This window comes from Ursus maritimus, unplaced genomic scaffold, assembly GCF_017311325.1.
Source record: "Ursus maritimus isolate PB19 unplaced genomic scaffold, ASM1731132v1 scaffold_5, whole genome shotgun sequence".
NCBI lineage: Eukaryota > Metazoa > Chordata > Mammalia > Carnivora > Ursidae > Ursus > Ursus maritimus.
The window spans coordinates 26,011,857-26,034,687 of record NW_024426663.1 but is presented as its reverse complement, the minus strand read 5'-3'; the positions used below and the strand labels follow the sequence as shown (position 1 = coordinate 26,034,687).

At 40.3% G+C, this 22,831-nt stretch overlaps 1 protein-coding gene across 1 annotated transcript in view; it reads left to right on the top strand.

Annotated features, from left to right (window-relative positions):
• The first annotated feature begins 9,125 nt into the window (after nt 1-9,125).
• The window catches only part of ATG10 (autophagy related 10), a 241,794-nt gene continuing 228,088 nt past the window's right edge, over nt 9,126-22,831 (top strand). The window contains 1 exon segment of the mRNA XM_008711050.2: nt 9,126-9,492. Coding sequence (XP_008709272.2) covers nt 9,367-9,492 — 126 coding nt within the window. The 5' untranslated portion in view covers nt 9,126-9,366.

The window sequence follows — 22,831 nt, the reverse complement described above, 5'->3', positions numbered from 1 at the left end:
TTCCTACATTATTTTGAGGCACCTCTTTGTATCTCTAACATTGAATTTGTGACCTTTCTTCTCATCATCTACACCTGTTTTTTTATTCCCTCATTTTAATTCTAAAATAGAAGGGCAGTTAGGAACTTGTGTGCTGGCTCTTTTGTTTTATCATAAAATGGTTTAAAATACATATAGTTCTTTATGTCATTACGATGTTGAGGGAAGATGATCCATTGAAAAGTAATTGAAAAATTGTGTTTAAATGTGAGGACTGCCTGGTGGAACTTTGTTTAAAATGCTCACTCCAGGGCCCTTCTCAGTAGTCTGAAGTGAGATCCAGAAATCTTTATTTTTAAGTCAGTTCCCAAAGGATTCTAATGTAGTTAGTCCTAAGACCATAGTTTGAGAAACGTTGAAAAAAGAGGATTTCTTTAGCATTGTTTCTAGCCCATATAGTGCCTTAGTGAGAACTGGATAAAGGCACCCCTCCCTCAAATACTTGATTTCCATCTGCTGGAAATTAAATATACAAATCTACAGAGGTGAACAGTGCTTCAGAGCTGTGCAGTGCACAGCCTGCACACATGTATGCTGCCTTGTTTTCTTTCAAGCTTTTGGTTTAAAGCTTAAGCATCCTTTGTGCACAGGAAGCAACAGAGAGCGAGTGCATCTGTCCCTGGCAGGAGGCCCTGGCAAGAGGCTTCTTATTCCCTTTTCACCCTTGTTATCATAATTGACTTCCAACCAAAGCATGGGCACGAGGAGAGACACCTCGACAAAGCAAGGGTAGAGGAACAAAGAGGCAGTTTTAGGTTTTTAATGAAAAAAAAATCTATAAGTAGTAATAATTTATACTAATAATTTTAAAATAGCAACAAGATTGCAGGTATGGTGTTTATTTTAAAAATAACAACAATAATAAACTTCAAGACTGAGTCAAAAGAAGTTGCCACTTTCACTTGACATTTTGGAATATTTGTCAGTCTTTTCTTAAGTTTTCCATCTGCAAAATGGCAACTTTCAGTGCAGTTTCAGAGACCTTCCATTAAAGGTTGTATACAAACAGCTAACAGTTTCCATTTCTAGACACAAGTATCTTTCCTGCAATGCAAGTTTCATCAATATCTTGTCCACTTTCTTTCTATCTGGCCTTATTTCCTTTCTTCTCCTACTCTCTGTGTGTTTTTCTCCTTCCTCATTAGTGACACATGTTACAAGCCATGTGGCAATTTCCAAACACTGTCACTCATTTCATCCACTTTTCTCCATCCCTTCGGTCATCACCTTAACCATCTGCCATAATCCTATGCTTGGATTACTCTCTTCAGCAATTCTTATTGTCTGTGCTTCCAGAGTCATCTTCTAATCTATTCTGGACATCACAGACAAAACAGATTCCTTTTTTTTTTTTTTAAGATTTTATTTATTTATTTGTCAGAGAGAGAGAGAGAGAGAACAGGAGTTGGGGAGGGGGGAGGCAGAGGAAGCAGGCTCCCTGCTGAGCAAGGAGCCCAATGCGGGGCTCAATCCCAGGACCCTGGGATCATGACCTGAACCGAAGACAGACGCTTAACTGACTGAACCACCCAGGTGTCCCAAAACAGTTTCCTAAAATAATTTTTTCAGAGTGTCTTTTCCCTTGTTCAAGAATTTAAGTCACCCCATCTGTCGACGTCTACCTTAGCTGTCCAGCTTCCCTCTTGCTCCCTCCTGTCCTGTTGATTGCAGTAACATCCGCCACGTACGTGATTTTATCACTAGCTCAGTTCCTTTGCTCGAATATTCTTCCTGCAAAGACACTGTAGGGCAAAGAGTTGTTCGTGGATATATTTAAATACGCCCTTCAATGATGGTCGTCTAACTTGGCATCAGAATCACTGAGAAAGAAAGATTTTCAATGACGCAGTGCTGTTCACCAGCCCTGGAGGTTCTAATTGGGTGGGTCTGAGTGGGGCCTGGGCTCAGACACAGTTTAAAGCTTCACAGGCGACTCTGGTCGGCGGTTTCTCTCACTCCTGGGTATGCAGCAGGTGTTCCGTAATGACTGGGGGAGTAAATGCATGTTGTCGCTTTCCTTAAAATCTGCTGATGGCTCCTCATGGCCCTTAGGATAAATATTGACCCTCAGTTCAGCACACGAGACTCTTCATGATCTGACCCTTGCCTATAACTCTCTTGCTTCATCTTCCGCCATCTCCCCGCATCAGCCTTTGCTGCAATCATACTGCATGTCCCCTCGCCTGAGTCCCCACAGTGTTCAATTTATACTTCTTAGGGCGTAGCCCTTCTTGTCTTCTGTGTGAGGAGCTGTGCCCATGCCTGAGCTCTCCTCCCAGACTGAAAGCCTCTGGGGGATAGCTCTCTGCCCGGTGCATGTTCGTCTCTCCCTCAGCGCTAGCACAATGCCACCATGTCTAGTTGTTGCCTAAATGAATACGCATTACCAATAGTGTCTCTAATGCATACTTGTATGAAGAAGTACATTTCTCTTTTCTTTTCATTGTTTATTTTAGATCAAAACTTATTGTGGAATGCAAATTTTCTTTACACCTTTTTAAAAATGCCCCTTCAGATGGAGTGTTGACATGATTTTTAGCGCATAGTTTGTGTGTGAAACAGTAAATGAAACTAATGTACAAAATCTTTTTATTAAAATTGCCATTGTTGAGGATATAACTGTGAGTGAAAAAAAATGAGGGCCCATAATACATTTCAAAATATAATTATCCTCATGGTGAGCATGCAGACAACATTAAGTATATTTCCATTCAAATTTACGATAAGCTGTTCTTCAAATTTGCTTGACACCTAGAATAGTGTTTCTCAAAGTATGATCTAGAGACTGCCTAAGTCAAGATCCCCCTGAGGTGTATTTTAAATATAAAGTTCTGGCCCCACCCTAGACACCTCCCTGGTCAAAATCTCCAGGGAATGGGATCCCAGAATCTGTATTTTTAACAAACCTCACACATGATTCTTAATGCCAGAAAAGTTTGATACCCACCTGTCTAGAATTAAAATAAATGCTCCATTGCATTAATTTAGTATGGATAATGGCCTGATTTTAAAGCATATTCTTGTTAATGAGAACTGCTTAGGTGAAGATGTATTAAATTAAGGGCTAGTTTGAATACAAGATAAAAGAACAAGATAAAAATCTCTTTGGTATTCATTAGAATGACATCTACAGCTAAGATTTTATGCTTCTCTTGAAATTTCTGAGGTACTTTCTCAGCAAGAAAATTTTTAGAAAGGTCCCATGGAACATATAGATATTTCAGCAGTCTTTTTGCAGAATTTAAAATTTTCGAAATATCCTCTCAGGGACTGGAAAGTTACCGTTCTTGAACCTTTGACTGTGTTGCTGACTTCTTTAGTAATTCCGTGTCGCTGTTAAGGTATCAGGACCCGCTGTCCGTTATGTAACGTCACACCAGCAACAACGGAAGGCAGTAAAAGATCCACTAAAATGGTTTTATAAACTTTTTCTGCAGAATTCTCTTTAAGGTTGTGTTAGTCTGTTCTGACTGCCATAATGAGGTACCACAGTCTGGCTTAACCAATAGACATTCTTTTTCCTGCAGTTCTAGAAGCTCATCTGTGATCCAGGAGCCTGCAAATTCCGTTTCTGATGAGGACTCTCTTCCTGGCTTGCAGATTGCTACCTTCTCACTTTATTTTCACATGGCCTTTCCTCTGTGCTCACTTGGGGGTCATGGTGGGGAGAGAGAGCACTGGTCTGGTGTCCCATTGCCACCTTTTTTTTTTTAAAGATTATTTATTTGAGAGAGAGAAAGAGAGTGGGGAGAGGGCAAAGAGGGAGGGAGAAGGAGAGAATCTCAAGCAGATTCCTCGCTGATCAGGGAGCCTGTCGGGGCTTGAGGTGGGCTCAAGGCAGGGCTTGATCTCACGACCCTGAGCTCCACTTGGGGCTCATCTTATGACCCTGAGCTCATGACCTGAGCCAAAATCAAGAGTCCCGTGTTTAACCAACTGAACCACCCAAGCATAGCTCCCAAACTGTTCTTATGAGGACACCAGTCCTATGGGATTAGGGACCCTCCTTATGACCTCATTTACCCCTTATTACTTTTGTAAAGGCCCTATCTTCAAGAACAGTCACACCAGGAGTGAGGGTTTCAATATATGAATGGGGAGGGGCATAATTCAGTCTCTACAAGTGTGCTTTCAGTGTCTTTGACCTTGTTATTCAGTCTCTCAACTTTAGGACACACAAATATATTCTATTCATTTCCATAGAATTTTCCCTTCAATTTGGGCCAAATAATATCAATTCTTAGTGGCCATAGGATCTTACTGGGATCATCTCTAGATTTATCTAATTTAGCTTTTTATGCTAGCTCGTGTAGCTGAAGCCATAGTATGAAAAGGCCCTGTTTTGTAGGCTTCTTCATGGTGAGCCTTCTTTTGAATTCAGTGCAATGATAGAACATTGGTCTCTAGGCACAAGTTACTATTTATCTGTCTCATAGAATACTGAACAGTGACATTTGCTTACGAGAATAACCCTGTCAGAGGTAGTGTTAGTGGAACAAATAGTAGATACCTAAACACCAGCTCCAAGTTAGTATCTCTAAATACAGTAAATACAGCCATGCCTAAAACATTGCTATCCGATGGAATCATAATGCAAGCTATCATGTAATTTAAAGTTTTTTAGTAGTCACATTTAAAAATGAAAAGGAAGTCATTTAAATTATTTTTAAAGTATTTTACTTAACCTGAAGTATTGATTTCAATATATGATCAATATTTAAAAATATTGATGACGTCTTTTACATTGTTTATTTTTAATAAGTCTTTGAAATATGGCATAGAATTCAAACTTACGGCACATCTCAGTTCAAACTTACCACATGTGGCTGGTGGCTAGTGTATTACACAGCATGGGTCTGAAATATTCCTATCTGGCTATAAATCCCACAGTTTCAGAGGGAAGAGAAATCCAGGAGGTAGATTTTTTTGGTCATGTTAAATATATCCATCTTGTATACATTTCCACAGAGTAGGGAACTACTTTTGTTATGTTTTTTCGCCCTGTGGTGGTAAGCATCTCTCTTTTAGGTGTCATTATTATGACTTAAGTTTTTCCTGACAATGTTAGGTGTCTGTTCTGATATGAATCATTTGTTTGTCTGCAGTGATGTGGAACTTTTGTCATCTGCCATCACAGGACAAGGTGACAGGCATGCTAGTTAAGGGAGCCAGGCTTTCCAGTCCTAGCCCTTCACTGCCCAAGGCAGGAACTTACTGAAAGAATTAGTACAGCTTCCAAAAGTAATGGCTTGGTGGTAGCTTAGGTACCAGGAGGTAATGTCTCCTTATGGGCAGGCAGGTATTCGATTTAAATTGCTTTGAATTTTTATTCATTTTCCTGAATAATAAAACTCACCATCATTCATTACCTTTTGGGAGCAATGTAGGCTTTCCTTAATTTGGCTTAGACTCCCATTGTCCTAAGTCAGATTTTTAAATGTCAAGTTCAGAATGTGGTATGGATGATGTTAGGGTGGATGCGATTCTTTAAGAGAGGATACTACAACTGGGTTCCTTGCTCATCTGTTTTGGGTGGAAACATGTCAGTCTCATGCCCAAGTAGCTGCCTCTCATTCCTCTCTGTGTCTGCCGCAGCTTCTAGCATAGCACCCTGCACATAATAGGTACTCCACAGATGTTTTTTGAATGAATAAGAAAATGTTTTATAGCTAGATATCCCAGTTGAGCCTAAACTGGCGTGCGTGCATCAATTTATCAAGTGATTGGAGTGGAGAGTAGAGGAGCTTTTTGTGTGTTTGGAGCCAGGGACCAAAGCAGCAATGAGTCGGAGGGGAAAAGGTGACATCTGATCATCCAGACCTGCCCAGAGACCAGGACTAAGCCCTGTGGCATGATCGTTCTCCCCATTTCCACAGCTAAAGGCATGTAAGGAGCTTGGCTCCAATGTAGGGAGGGTTGAAGGTGTTACTGTGACACCTTGAAGGCTTTGCTGAAGGAGACAGCACTCTAGGCAAGTCACCTTTTTCCTAAGGAGCAGAGGAAGCATCCCCGTGGAGCTGTGGGGCCCACAGGAGTCTGTAGACATGGTGGTTGCACAGGAGGAGATTGGATGTAAGAGTAGGAGAGCACAGGCTCTTGAAAGTACTGGAAACAACCCCAGGGGCTACCAGAAGGACTTCAGGTAGAGCAAGGTATTAGCAAGGCACCGAGGTCCCACAGTTATAAAAGTTGATGGTGCCCTCAAGGCATATATGCGAGGCCTGGGACATTCAGTTTACAGTTCCAAAAAGTTTCAGCAGCTGACCTAATGCTTAACACTCAGATCAACACCCTCTCACTACTTGCATCCATACCCTGAATTCTGCCTCCCTTCTCTTTCTCTAATCACATAGACATTAAATAATTCATCACATAATTCATATTATGCCAGGTATTAAAAGGGATATCAGAATATACTTTTTTACAAAAACCCCAACAATCATGAGAACTTTTATTAGAGGCTAGTAGTTGTTGAGGAAACACTAAAGAGAAGGTTATTATTTTGAATAAAAGAAGCCTTTTAGAAGGATTGGCTATATATGGCTTGGTAAGTATATAATTAAAGATCCAGGGAGTTGTATAATTTTATTAAAATCTAACTGTAGATCAAATGACTTAAACTTTCAGAATGTCAAACATTGATTGTCACAAATGAGGGAGTTCATTCAACATCATATAATGCCTTTATAAAATGTGGAGCAGGAGGTTTCAGGAATGTATACCTGAGCAAATAAGCTGGCAACTATTGAATTCTAAAAGGAGTTCAATTTTAGCACTAATGATATATTGAGCTGCTTGAATAACAAAGTTACATAATACGCATCAGAAGAGCTATTAACTTACATCAATAATACACACACACACATACACACACGGACACATTTATATTTTTTGTGGTGGAACTGAGTACGGCAAAACCCAAACTGAAGGCGCATTTTTCTAGTGAGGAATTGCCTTGGCTTCTGCCGGATGCCTTGGGGCATTACTGAGCCAGAAGCATTTGGAACAAACTTTCCTAGACCACACAAATTAATGTGCATACCAAACCCAGTACGGGCAGGTTTGTGCTTGTGAATTCGCCAGGTAAATTTTTCCCCCCTCTCCTCATGATGGGGACTGTGAGAGACAGCTTTCCTTTAATGGTTCTTTTTTCCAACAGAGATTTTCTCTCCCTCTCCCTCTCCCTCTCTGTCTCTCTCTCATCCTCCCACTGTAGCCTTTCCAAGATCTTGGCTAATGTTTGTAAAGGCCTCAATCCTGACTCTCCATTCCATGGTTTCAATGTATCCTCTCCTGTCTCCTCCTTTACCATTAATTGTGGGCTTTACGTTCCGTTTATGGACAAATCTCTCAGATTAGCTGGTGGTGATTTCCATAGCATGCTGGTTTCAGCTTTTTTTTCAGTTTTGGTTACTTCGGATTTCCCTGTGTTATACAACTGCTTCTGGGACTTTTGGCTAAGATCAAGTGTGAATTTCCCTATGTTGTACAAAGAGGCTCGAGGTGAACACCATGAACAGTATTTGGCACGGGCTGTCAGCAGGTACATGTGCCCCCAGTCTCTTACTGTCTGGTGAAGAGGCAAGCTTAGTCCGGGGTGTGGCAGAATACACTGTGAGGCTCGGCCTCCATTTATTTATTTATTTATTTATTTATTTATTTATTTATTTATTTATTTATTCTTTTCTTTTCTCTTCTCTTCTCCTCTTCTCTTCTCTTCTCTTCTCTTCTCTTCTCTTCTCTTCTCTTCTCTTCTTTTTTTTAAGTAAGCTCTATGCCTAATGTGGAGCTTGAACTCATGACTCTGAGATCAAGAGTCACATGCTCTACCAGCTGAGCCAAACAGGCACCCCTAAGCCTCCCTTTATGACAGTGAGTGTGAGAAGAGCCTTTCATGGGGTGGGAGTGTAGGTGTTGTCTTAACTTACTTTTTAGCTGGGTATAGAATTCTTGGTGGCAAGTTATTGCATCTCAGGCCTTTAAATTTATTATTAAATGGACTTCTGTATAATATTATTATGTCCTGCCAGTCTACATTTTATCTCATTGTAGGTAATCTGTTTTCTCTCTATGGTAACTCTGAATACCTACTCTTCATCTTATATGTTCTGAAATTTTGCTATGATGTGTCTGGGTATATCTGTTTTTATTTTTCTTTCTTGGTATTTGTGATCCCTGGATCTTAAGATTCTCATTTGTGATTCTTAGAATTCATATTCATCAATTCTAGAAAATTCACATTTGCCTTCTTTTTAAAATACTTCCTCTTTCTATTCTTATTATTTTTTTGTCTTGAAATTCCTCTGTTTGGTCCTTCTCATTCTATTCTTTATGTCTGATAACTAGGGTGGCCAGTCACCCAGTTTGCTTATGACTGAGGGGTTTCCGAGGCTGTGGGATTTTCAACCAAGAAAGTCCCAGGCAGAACAAAATGGATTGCCCCCTGCTCTTAACTTCTCACATTTTCTATTTCTATAGTAGCTGCATTCTTTGTAATTGTTTCATATCTTTCTTCTGGTTTACTAATTGTCTCTTAAGCCATCATTGTTAAAAATCAGAATGAGTATTCTCACTTCTTGAAATACTGTTTTTTGAATCAACCTCTTCTTTTTTATAGTTTTCTCAAACCTAAATTATGATTTGGATTTTTAATATCTTTAATATGATCATATTTTTACAGATTCTTGGCCTCATTCTGTCTTTACTGAATCAGAAACTCTGGGGGGTGGTGCCCAGTAATCTGTGTTTTAATAATCTGGGTAATTCTGGTGTACCCTATGTGAGAACTGTTGGTATCATCTATTTGGGATTCAATTTATTGCAAACGCCAATGTTTTTTGATAGAGTGGGATGTTGTTTTCTGTGTGACCACAGTAAGTTTTCATGCATCAGAAAACATTAACCCTCAACCTTAAGTTTCCTGCGTCTCCAGCTAAAGAGAGATATTAGATTACCTTTATACTTCTCCTTCCTATTACGTTGCAGCATGTAGTACCACTTCCCTTTAAAGATCTGGGTTGCTTTTTGTTTGTTTTTTAAAGAAGTCATTTAATTTAATGGGAAAATAAAGAGTTTGGAAGTTAACCCTTCTTTTTTATGTAAAAAAGATGAACAGCATTACTCTTAATCTCTTTTGCATTTTTATTTAGCAAGCAGTAGTTGAATCTTTGAATCTTTTAGAGCAGATCGAAGATATAATCCTAGATTAATGACTCACTGTCATAAGTACCTACCAGAAGTAATCTATACTCAAGCTGCCTCTAAAGCTTAACAGTATCTTAACTAGTTGTCAAGAGTGTTTCTCTAGCAATTATTTCTCTGTGTAAAATGTGTTGGAGTTGTTCTCCCTTTATCAAACATGTATTTGTCACCCTGCGCCAGGTACTGTGCTGGATCCCAAGAATACAGCTAGAACCAGGACTGACGTGGTCCCTATCGCCGCAGAGATTTAAGGTTGGTGGAGAGACAGGAGCACAGGTGCTTACAATACAGCATGATAAGTATTATGATAGGTGAAATAAAGGGCACTATTGGAAGTGCTCTCAATAAAAATGCAACATAACTGCTGTCTGAGTGATTTATTGCTCCTGATTATAAAATATGCTCACAAGATAGAAGCTAACTCCTACTCATCCTTCAGGAGATAGCTCAGGTTGTCATGTCCTCACATCCTCCGGGGAGTCTTCCCTGCCACCCTCACCACTCTGTCCCCCACATTTGAGATTAGGGTCATTCCTACATTCTTCCATCAAATTCTGCATATAGTTCTGCTACAGTACTTCTCACCTTACATTCCAAAGGTCTATTCAAATGTCTGTCACCCTGCTATACTCTAAGCTATTGGAGGGGACGTACTCTCTCGTCTTTGCAATTCTAACACAGTGCTAGTACCAGTACCCTTTTGTACTCTTTTTATTGTGAGATTGAAGTTTGTCTTTCCACTGTTGATCAACACCTTAAAAAATGCACTTTTAAAAACAGATTTATTTTATATTAGAGAGAGTGAGAGTATGAGCGGAGGGAGAGAATCTCAAGCAGACTCTGCATAGAGCATTGAGCCTGACTCTGGGCTCGATCTCACAACCCTGAGATCATGACCTGAGCCTAAACCAAAAGTTGGATGTTTAACCGACTGCACCACCCAGGTATCCTGGGAAAAAATGCACTTTTAAAAACTGATCTTTTCACTGCTAGGAACATGAACTTTTTATAATCCTCTACCCCCAGCAGTGATGCTTCTACAGAAGATGTACTTTAATATTACCTCAAAATCAGGATCTGTAGTTGTCTCTACAGAGAATAAATTAGTTTAAGGGTAAAGGAAGGCAATAATGAAAATATTATCTGGTGGATCATCCCTACCTCCCTTAAAAAAATATGGCATTCTGACAATTATAGCAGTGATGGCCAGAGCATCTCTTTGGGAAAGTACGGGGGACAAAGTACATATCGAATGGTTAAAGTTGTGGATTGAGGTGCATATTTAACAATTCCTTTGGCTATTGAGCATCCAGACTCTCTTTGTATTTCAGGACAGTTCCCCACTGTGTGGGTCTTGGTAAGAACTAGCACTCTTAACTCCCTCTCTAAAAGCCCAGTTAGCCAGATATCCCCTCTTCCCAATGCTAGCAGAGAGAGTATGATCATGAAACCTGGGTTTGGCCAATCAAATTTGGGAATTTGAATCTGAACTGAATCATGCAAATGGGCAGAGATAGTTGAAATACGTTCCCAGTGGCCAGTGTTTTGGGCACAATGTCTAGCAGTATCTACTTATGATGCAGTTAGCGAAAGTATCTTAACTGAAGCTGGATATGACCTTGTGGTTCTTACTGTCTGATTGTCCTTAGTTTCTGCCTGTTTCTTTCCCCCCAGCCTGGTTCTTCAGTCTTCCTGTTGATTCTATGAGCTACTTGATATTCTGCCAATAAATTCCTTTCCTGCTAAAATTAGCCAGTCAGTTTCTATTGCTTGTGACCAAGAACTTCATCTTTATACTGCTTTGTTCAAAGCGCTTTGTGCTTACTGAATAAGTGGTTGTTGAATGACCAAGTGGCTCTCATGTTTTATATGTTGCCCAAGCATATTTTCTGTGTGACTATGTCCCTGATTTTACTTAACGGAGGACAGAAGCATGTTATTTTATGAAATATTAATGAACATTTTCTGGAATGTGTGTGTTCTAGGAAACAAGTGAAATGAATGAAAGATTTGTAGTGCAGCAGAAAGGTAGGGGGCCTTGGGCATGATCGTGTGGAGGTTGAGAAAGCAAACACAGGATTGAAATCCCTAAACCCATCCTAAGCCAAATCCCTCCTCCTAAGGGAAGGTCAGCTTGTGTTTCAGTCTGGTATTTGTTCACTGAGCCTTATCCACAGTGAAACCTGAGATGGCAAGCCTCCCAAAGGCTTTACTGGGCCCTAAAAGCTTATGCTCAAGCCTCAGGTTGTGAGGGTGTGCTGAGAAGGCTAAAGAGAGCTGTTGGCTTCAGGATTTGAGGCTTGCACATTTTGTACTCTAGGAATATGGGTATTTTTTATCCTCTCCTCCCTTTTTATCCTCTCCTCCGTTCCATGGCGCAAGTTAGCTATTTTTAAAGATTTTGATGATTTTTTTTTGTTTTAAGTTTTATATCTTATCAATTTTATTACATTTACTTATGGAAAGTCTTATCTCTGATCACTTGACATTGTTAGTTTACTTTTTATCTTCCAGACACTATTGGGCTTTTTATCGAAAATTATTCATATATTGACTGTATTTGTAGATTTGGTGATGTAGGAAAACTTATTCAAAGTGGATCTAAAATGGTTGAATGCTTCTCTCTGAAATTTGCTGATTGTAATTGAAATACTCCTATTCGGTAAAGCTTGCCAAGTGTCAAAGGAATAATTATCTTACATGTAATTTACATATAAGTCACATATTATTTACCTATAATTCATGTGTAGTTCTTCTCACAGCTCTTGTCATTTTGTACTCAGAATAGCAATCTATAATAGTGTTTCTAAAAGCATCTAAGAAATGTTCCATCTTGCATGCATAAAACATTTAAATTTAGCTTTCATGTGGTGCTTAGGTATTATGTTTTAGAATAACATTATACAGTTCTGTGGTTGTTTTGCTATTAAAGCATTCTTAACTGATTTCCATATCAGTTGATTCTGTGCCTTGTTGTAATGTAAATAACCCCTAAAGATACAGTAAACTAGAGTTTGCTCTGTAGTAAACAGCTCTATCAGTGACTTTTTCAAAGACACGGGCAGGTTTATCAATATTATCAATATCAATTCCTGCCAATTGTGTTACGTATCTTTTTTCTTGAGAAAGCTTTGTTTGATTTTGCCTTTAACCTTCCTCCCACAGCCAGATCTACAGAGCCTCATAACATGCTCAGGCTGAAAAGTTTTTCTGCATATTTGTCTGGGGTCTTACTGATTAAAAACTCTACAAACTCCATTAAGGCAGGGGCACTGCCTGTCTTGTTTTTGTATGTCTAGTGCCTAGCACAGTGCCTGGCATATGCTAGATTCTCTGTAAGTTTGTGAAAAGAATGGATGACCGTTAATAGGCTTAACAGTTTCCATTTTCCACAGAGAGCCAATATGAATGTAGACCTACAGTGATGGTTAATTTTGTCAGCTTGATTGATCTAAGAGATGCCCCGAGAGCTGCTAAAGATTACTTCTGGGTGGGTCTGTGAGGGTGCTTCTAGAAAAGATGAGCATTTGAATCCATAGGCTGGGTAAAGAAGATCACCCTCATCAGTGTGGGTGGGCATAATACAACCCATTGATGTTGAGGTCCTGAATAGAACAAAATGGTAAAAGAAGGGCAAATGTGCTCTCTCTGCTTGAGTTGGGACATTCATCTTCTTGGTCATCAGTCCCCAGTTCTTGGGCCTTTGGACTCAGACAGGGACTAACACCACTGGCTGTCCTGGTTCTCAGACTTCGAATTTGAACTAGAATTACACCACTGGCTTCCTGAGCCTCTGGCTGGCAGGTAGTAGATCATGGGACTTCTCAACCTTCATATCCTGTGAGTCAGTCCCTCACAATGATTCTCTTTTACATATCTATGTATATCCTATAAGTTCTGTTTCTCTGGAGAACCCTGACTAATACACGCACCTATTTGAAACACAGGTCTCCGTGAAGCCTCTACTTTACTTTAGCCTGACTCCTTTCCTCACAGCCTGGAAGTATTGCTGCATTCTCCTAGCTCCAAAGTGCCAAATCCAGATCATTTGACTTACCTGTCAAAATTTTTCTTGAGTTGGTTCTATACCAACCGATCTGTACCATTTCTTATGCTCCTCATCACCATCTTTTTCTTAATTTTCCACATTCATCTCGATTTTTGGATAATGAAGGATAGTCGGAAGAAAGGCAGGCAGGGACAAGGGGCCCCGCCCCAAGAGGAAACCCAACCCTAAAATGATTTTACACCACCCTGGAAGGAGCCCTCCACGCTTTCCCACGTGATAGATAGATGACAAAAACCTGATTGGATGACAGGCACAGGGATGGTTAATCAGATTAAAACAAACCCATAAAAACTCTTGGACTTAGAAACTCTGGGGGCAACCCTTTTGGGTCCCCTCCCTCTTCAGGAGCTTTGTACTCTCAATAAACTTTGCTTTGATGCCCACCACTCTTCGTCTGGTCTACCTCTTCATTCTGCGAAGCAGTATGACCAAGAGTGGCAGGAACTAAAGGAAAAGAAATCCTATAACAATACCAGGCTCACTATCTTTCTCCCTAACCCAACTCCTGCAGAAATTTCAAGACCTTCATGAATGATCCACTGGCTATGATGGTCTCAGTTCTGTGGTCTATTCAATGCTTATGGCTTCATGTACATTCTGTTTCAGCAGTCCATATTGTATTGAACTCATGGGCCTTGTCCTTACCCAGAACTCACTAATCCATACAGCTGAAAGCTCACACATCAATCTCTTCTCCAAATATACCCTCCTATTCCATCAGTCATCTCTTGTTTTTACAAGCCTACTCTCTTAATGACATCATGGTAATCACAGTCCCCTGATTTCTCTGCTTTTTCCAACTCCATTGATGCCCTCTTAGCGTCCTTTTCTTTTTTTTTTTTTTATCATCCTGATCGGATTCCATGGATCTCATTTCTACTTCTCCTCTAGTAGCAACATTCATTGATTTATTCTACCCCTTCAGTTCTTCTTCACTCATCTACTCTTTATACTTCTTCACCTAAGCAGGATGAATGGTACTGAAAAAATTAACACAAAGCGTAGGAAGTAGTACCTTTGCAAATATGGGAATCCAGTCTTAGACTCTCAAATGCTATGTACTCCTTTTCAACTTCTCTTATTTCCTTTAAAGACAATTACAAAATTTTACATGTTTTTTTAAAGCCCTCTCTTCACTTTCGGAAATGGCTCTTCTAACTTTCCATTTCACAGAGAATGAAGAAGCTATCAGAAATGAACTTTCCTCAAGTCCTACTCCCTCTGCATTCCTTCTCTCCCAAATAAAAAGACATCTGTTTTCACTCCTGTCACTACATCTTTCTCCTTTGTCTTCTTCCCAGGTAGTGCAAATTAGTACTTGGGACTCAAGTGCTTCCTTTTTCCTTGGGGGCTGTGGTTCCTCAGTTATCTCCCCCTTTCCTTTTAGTTCTCGTGCTTGACCGATACACTGGATCAAGTCACACTCACTTAAAAAGTGAAATACCAAATTACCATCCCTTGATTCTCTGGTACCTGCCACCCCATTGTTTGCTTTCCTTCATAGAAAAGCTTGAGGTCTTCACTTCTTTGCTTCCCTTATTTGTTATTTTTAAAGACCCATCCATTTTGTAATCCATCCGAAACGGACTTAGACCCCCACCATAATATCAAAACTGCTCTTGCTAAGTCATTGGTGTTTTCTTAATTTCCAAATCCCATCAATGGGATACCTTGATTTCTTTGCTTTATTTTTAATCTTGTTAACTACTCTTTGGGAACTGTCTTCTTGGTGTTTCTAATTATCTGGCCTTTCCTGTCTCCCTAGCTGTAACTGTCACCTGAGTATCAGTGACACCCAAATACAGGGAAGTGACTTTTTCCACAGGGGTTAGGATCTAAAGTCAGTGTGAAAGGCAAAAATAGAGTTAAAATTGCATTTGAAAAATCTTTAAAATCCTGTGTACATGTTTTGAGTGTGTATACTATCAGTCAAGAAATCATACACAGCCAGTTTTCCTCTGCTATTGGAACAGAAGGTTGTTTCTTGAGTTGAACACCAGATGAAGTTGTTGGCTTACATTTAGGGTCTATGTTATAAGAAAAATGTGCGGGTTTTTGTTGTTGTTGTTGGTTGGTTGGTTGTTTTGGCAAGCACGTAGAGTAGAGTTAATATAAGTTAAGTAGGTATGGGATATAGCTTCACTATATGTATTTTTCAGCCTGACCTCTTTCATGAACTCTGAATTTATACACCAAAGTGCCTACCAAATATCACCTTTTGGATATATCAATCCAGATTGTTTAGTTAGATTTCTGAAAGATGAAGATATCACACACTCGTACAATGCTTAGCAAAGACATTTATTAAATGTGGCAAGGGTATAGCTCACATGCAGAGTGTTTTCATATCAAATGGGTTGATGTTCTTATTCCAAGCAGTTGTCCTTCAGCATTATACAGCCTGGTTAGAGCCATAGGCAGCTTCGGATTGGTGGAATCTCTAGGCCAAGTGTCACATAAGTCAGTGACCTCTGACTAAACAGCTTTATTGAGACTAGTGGAATTCATAAGCGTTTAGGAAGGCATTGCAATTCTTCACTGGTCTTTTAAAGTTCTGTACTTCACCCAATGGCTGTTCCATCACCCTACAAGACCATCCTCATGAGGCCATCATGACCAATCAGCTAAGTGAAATAGCATTTCTGACGAGCCTGAACATCTGACTATTACAAGTAGGGTGTATGTTGTGTGTATTAAGAACCAGTATCAGGGGCACCTGGCTGGCTCAGTTGGTGGGGGGGGGGTGACTCTTGATCTTGGGGCTGTAAGTTCAAGCCCCTTTGGGTGTAGAGATTTGTTAAAAATAAAATCTTAAAAAAAAAAACCCAATATCAAAGACAAGTCTGTATGGCAATAAACTTCACCTCCCCTTTATCAAACACACCAAACAGCATTAATAATTAAAAGCATCATATTACAAAGCAGTCAAATATTACATCAAAGATGTAGCAGCACTACTCAACTGTAGCCTATTTCATTTGACATTTGACATTTGTCCTCTTTCCTCCTGTCATTATTCATGTTCCATAATATGCCTCTTAACATGTCTTGAGTATATATACAATAAGGATGCCTGTTTATATCCTTCTACAATCTCTGCCTATATATTTATACTATCAGCCCCTTAATTTGAGGAAGATTGAATAATGAAGGGACGTTCTCCATGGCCAACACTGGGTTGCAGAGGGTAGGAAATTGTACATTTGGAATGTCCCATTATCATCCTATGCTGGAAATCACATTTTGGCTTTTCTCTCTTTGAAGTTAACCTCTTTGCCTCCATTGTAACTCCCTTTACAGAACAACAGGATATAATTTCATCCAGGTAACATTCTTTTCTTTGTGTCAAATATATATTCAGTAAAATTAATGTTGTAAATCATTTGATCCCAACTAAAAATTACAGACATCAATTTTAATGTTTTTATTGGAGGTAGCATTCTTTAAATTTATCATGAAAAGTAACACATTGATGATACATTATTTCTTCTAAATCTGAAACACCAAAAAAGTATGAAGAAGAAAAGCCATTCATAATCTCCTTACCTAGGGATAGGCATTGTTAATTTTTTAGTTGTTTTTATTACTTTTCTATAGGACCATCAGTGAAGTCATACTTTAACATATTGTTTTGTATCTGGTCATCTTTCTATGTTAGAAAACACAGATTATTGATTATATTAATGATCCTATTATTCTATTATCCCTATGTGTCAACCTCATAAATTTGAGAATATATATCTTTTTGTTTTTCACACCCTGGAAAGGTGGGATTATTACTAATTCTGTTTTATAGATAAATGGATCCTGAGGTTCTGAGAGGGTAAGTGACGGCTTGAAATCTACACATCATGTAAGTAGCAGAAGCTCTATAACTTCTTGACGCCAAATTGGTACCCTTTCCACAGTGTGCCTTCCATTTCTCTAATGAGATACTGCAGATGAAGGGGCCGAGCAAATGCACATTATTGTCATTTATTTTAAGAGGCGGCCTAAAGAGAGTCATTGCCTTGGGAGCAACTTCTGATATGGTTTGGATCTAGGGCAGCTTCGTGAATTAAAATTGCACAGAGGCTTCCAGGACTGCAGGCTGCACAAGTCTTAATGCAAAACATCATTATAACACACCAGTATAACAATATGCAACTGAATCCTACAATCGGAATTAATTCCTGATCGGTAAACATAGCCATAGAACATTAAAGGAAACAGGTCATTATTGAACAGGACATTCAAGTTCTTGTGAGCAAAAAGGCAGACCCTATGTATGTACATTGATCTTGTCTCTTTAGGCTCCTGGTATTTTCTTTACTGGGTGATGAGTAGAAAGTCTAGCAGGGAAGAACATCTTGCTGTGTAGTTCAAAGGAATCTAACCTGTGGCCTAGAAGGCACAGGGAGCTTGAACCAAAAATTCTGAAGAATTTGAGATTCTGTAGTTACTTCTTTATTCTCTACCCGTTGCTTTACAGACAGTGGATTCTGGATATAGGGTGCTGCAAATATCCTATATGACTTTTTTCCCCCACATAGTCCAAAGGTGAGGCACATTCTTTTACCAAAGATAGTTTGCTATTTATCTACTTTCTCATTTACGTTTTCTTGGGCCCGACACCATCTTGGTCAAGATTTTGGTTTGCCTGGGCAGCTGTCCTGTTATGCCTCCAAAGACTCCGGACTGCTTTTCCCTTTGAAGGTCCTGAACATTTCAGTGAGAGTTGGGACTGAAAGTCTACAGTGAGAATTTATTCCTATGGGGTTCTTGGGTGCAAACTGCCAGGCCTCTGTTGAAATAGAATCTTTAGAGAAAGATAAAATCATGACTTTCATACAGATATAAAAATGAATATATGTTAAAATTCATTTTACCCATGTGAGATCAGAGAACCAGACAAAATGGGACAGAACTGATTTTTCCATGGGTAAAATGGGGGAGTCAATTAAAATCCTTATCAGACAGAACAGAAGTTACATATATCTATCAATTACCTACAATTTACAAAGAGCAGCAACATTGCTTACAGACAATGAACAATGGTAGGATCTGATAACCCAGAAGGATATGCTATAGACATGCATAGTTTTGTTCTGTATAGCCCCCAAAATAAAAGAACAAAGGGCCCTCTCAACCAATTTCAGTGGTAAAAAACAAGAAACTTGAGTAATACAAGATCACCGCCAGAGTGATCCTTTTAGAACTCTGAATTCACCTGACAAATTTAAAACAAAAGTTTTGGTTCCTAAATGTCCTCAAGATGCTTGAAAGAAAAAAATGTCCAAATAAGAATATTAGAAAACAAAGACAGACTAAATGCTGAAATTCACTATACTATTCCGACCTTCATTCAGACGATTCAAATTGGATTATTTCCTGAAATGTGTTATACCCTTCATAATACAAACTAGACCCTCAAGGATAAGATCTTCAAAATACAAGCACAGTTCTCCAGTCCAGTTGCTATACATTGTTAGCGACAGCATCTTGCTGCTGAGATTCTGTGTTAAAATTATCCTGTGCTGTCATTAAGACTTTTACAACTTTGGGGCACCTGGGTGGCTCAGTTGGTTAAGCACCTGCCTTAGGCTCAGGTCATGATACCGGGGTCCTGGGGTTGGGCTCCCTGCTGAGCCTGCTTCTCCCTCTCTCTGCTGCTCCCCCTGCTTGTGCTCCTTCTCTCTATCTGCCAAATAAATAAATACAAGCTTTTTTTTTTTTAAGGCTTTTACAACTAATTTTCAGTAACCTTCAGAAATTTTCTAAAACTTTTCTTAGGAAACAGATAATTATATAATTTTGATTGTCATTAAAAAATGACGATTTTCCATTGCTATTTCCATAGAAATACTTGAATCCATGAGTGTCATGCCACAGTCCCCAACTTTATATACTTTAAGTACATATGCCTGCTACTAAAAATCAAATGAAACATATAGTAATTTAAGTTCAGCAACAAAAGTTTCTCTAAATTAGAATTATGAAATAAGACAAGCCCTAAGCTAAGGAATGTGATCAATATAGAATTATAGTCAAAGAACACAACTTGCATTTCCATACTGATCCCAAAATATATGTCTACTCCTAGGTATTTACCCAAGAGAAATGAAAATATATGTCCACAAAAATACTGAAGGATTATTTATTGCAGCTTCATTTATAACGGCCAGAAGCTGAAAACAACGTAACTGTCCATCGCAGATGAATGGATATACGAACTGTGGTATAATCATACAGTCGAATACTAATCAGCAATAAAAAGTAACTAATTACTGATAAATCCATCAATGAATCTCAGAAACATGCTGAGTTTAAAAAGTCAGACACATATGTACTGTATGTACTGTATGATATCATTTTCTAGAATTGGCAAAACTAGAGTGACTAATCTAGCACGTGAATGGGAGGGAGGGGGAGAGGGAGAGACTTTTCAGGCAGACTCCCTGCTCAGCACAGAGCTCGACCTGACCCTGGGCTTGATCCCAGGATCCTGAGATCATGACCTGAGCCAAAACCAAGAATCGAACGCTTAACCAACTGAGCCACCCAGGTGCTCCTGCCATGTAATTTTAGGCTTATGTCCCATTTTTGGACCATACTACCTAACGGATACTGTGAGTTAATATTAAACTTGTGATGGACAAACAGAAGCCTGGGAGGGTAAGTAAAGGAATGGTGAAGGAAGCTAGAAGGAAAATCAGGGGACTGTGGCTTTATGGAAGCTAAGGGAAGCAAGACTTTGTAGATGTGATCAACACGTCCAAATGAAACTCGGAAATCCAATGAAATAAGGAATGGGGGTTTGAGCATTAGTCTCAGTTTTCATATCTATAAAATGTGTATCTTGTGTGGTTATCGTATGGTTGACTAAACTAAGCTTCTGGCTTCTGGTGGGTTCTCAATTAATTTTAGCTTCCTTCTCTTTTTGTGATTAATCCATTGTTTTATTCAACAAATGCTTATTACTAGTGACGAACTCTGCAAGAGGCTGGCTATGCAATGATGACAGACCCTGCCCTAAAGCACTCTGTAGTGTTGTAGGGTAAACACATAAACAGGTCAGTACTATTCCTTGAGTGATATGATGAAAGGAAGTACATGGAAGTTACCTGATTTATTTCGCTTTGTTTCTTTGGTTTTGGCAGGTGAATTATGAAACTTAAAAACGTCTCAAGTGCAAAAAAAACCCTCCTTTTTTGGTTAACATGATACTGTTGATGCTTGAAAGTGTTTCTAGATTATTGAATACAATGCCAAGCAATGCATTCTTCATTTTGTATGTGAAAGTTTTGTTTTTTGAGTATCTGCCTGAAGTTGAAGGAAACACCCATCCACTAAAGTTCTCACTCAGAACTCACTGCCCTGTACCAAAAAAAAAAAAAAAAAAAGTCAGTGAATACTTTTAACTGGCAGCTATCTAATTCATTTATATCCATAGTTGCTCAAATGTGTTAGTTAATTCACTTATTAGCAGTATTTTTTTTTTTTAAAGATTTTATTTATGTATTTGTGACGCAGAGAGAGCACTAGACTGGGAGAAGGATCAGAGGGAGAGGGAAAAGCAGACTCCCCACTGAGCGGGGAGCCTCAGGACAAGGACAGCAATGCGGGGCTCAATCCCAGGACCCTGAGATCATAACCTCAGCTGAAGGCAGACACTTAACCAACTGAGCACCAAGGCACCCCTAGCAGTATCTCTTTTTAAACTGAGTTTTATTTTACATGCAGTAAAATCTATTCCTTTTATGAGTTTTGGCAGACAAAACAACGATGTAATCACTAACACAATGAAAGTATAGAACAGTTCCATTACCCCCCAAAATTTCCTCAAGCTCCTTTTCAGTCAACCCCTTTCCTTGGTCACCATTGATCAGTGTTCTGTCCCTTTTAAAGAAATTTTTATTTTGAAATAATTATAGACTCGCAAGAAACTGCAAAAATAGTACAGAATCTGGTGTACCGATCACCTAGCTTTCTCCAATGGTGACATCTTACATAACTGCTGTACAAGATCGTAACCATGCCTGTACATTTGAAGGCAGGTTTTCCTTTCACTTCTTTGCCTGTGTTTACTTTTTTCTTTTCACACAAATTTAATTCTGTTGTGTTAAAAAGAGCAGATGCTAGTTTTCCCTCAGATGTCTGCTGTTGCATTTTCAGTATTTCAGTTCCATCACCCCTGTTACTCCTACATCTTTCTGTGGTCTTTTCTTTATTCCACTGTCCCCCCTACCCTCATTTTATTCTGCTGCTAGATTTTTTTTTTTTTTTCCTGAGCTTTGTGCCACAGATGGTACTATTGTAATTCCCGAGTTGCTAACTTCTACCTCGGTCCTTAGTTTTAATAGGAGGTAGTCGTGTTTGTGCTTAATTGTTGTGCTTACAACAGTTTTACAGTGTGTGTATGTATGTTAGCCCGCGTGGATCTCCAACCTCGGAGAAGGTTCTTGCTCAACCCTTTCTCCATTAGTCACTCATTTATTTTCCAGACATTGGCTATGTGATGGAAGAAAGGGTGCAACGGCCGTTAAAACCGCTGGCACCCCCCACCCCACCCCAGGTTTCGGCTCGCCGGCAGCACCTCCCCAATGCACCGCCTTTGTGGACGCACAGCCGGCGTTCAGTTCCTGGGGCCGGTGAGGCGAGGGGCGGGGCCTCGGCTCCTTGGTCCGGGGCAGCAGGAAGGTCACGCCCCCTGGCCCGGGTCCTGCGCGCGCGGCCCGCAACGTCAGCCACCCGCGCGAGCCGGGCCCCATGGTGCGCGGGAGGTCCAGGTGCGCATGCTCTGATTCGGTCGCTGTGGTGGCGGTGGCTGAGGGAGGGCTGGGCCTCCGTGTTGGTGGGCCTCTCTGGTCGTTCTCTCTGCTCCTCTGCTATCGTCTCCGTGGCCCCTGGGAGCTCATCACTCCCCTCCCCGGGGCCGCTGGCTGGACGGCAGCTGGCAGAGCGATGGGCTCCTCGCCCCGTCTCCCCTCCCCCCGCCCCGTTGCCCCGCCTGCGCTAGGCTGGGCGGCGGGGTCAGGGGCAGAGCGGAGCGGGGTGAGTATTCCCACAGCCTTTGCTGGTCCCTCTTCCCGGCTCTGCTTCCCGCACGGTCCTCACCCCACTCCTGGGATGGTGAGGAAGGGCGGGTGCGGGTAGGCGGCAAACAGCCCAGCCCTGAACAAAAGACTGGGAAGCGGGGCTCTCACCAGTAAAATGCAGGCGGGTCCCGGCGGTCTTGGGGCGAGTGGTTGGGGGGGTGACGCAGGGGGAAGGAAGGCCCACACCCAGTGTGACCGGCACTCTTGGGCCACTACTAAGCGCTCACGCACAGCGTGGATAGTCACTGCCATGTGTTTAAAACCTGCGAAGGGATAGCAAGTCTTTGTGTAACCTTGAAACAAAGGGCATTAAGTTGCCGGTGTTTCCAATGGCCAAGTCCCACTTAAGTTGAAGGGGTTTCAGATTCATTAAGAATCAGGAGGAGTAAGTTAATATTTATAGCCAACAATTTTTCTTCTCCCAAATAACCTGTGTACTCATAGT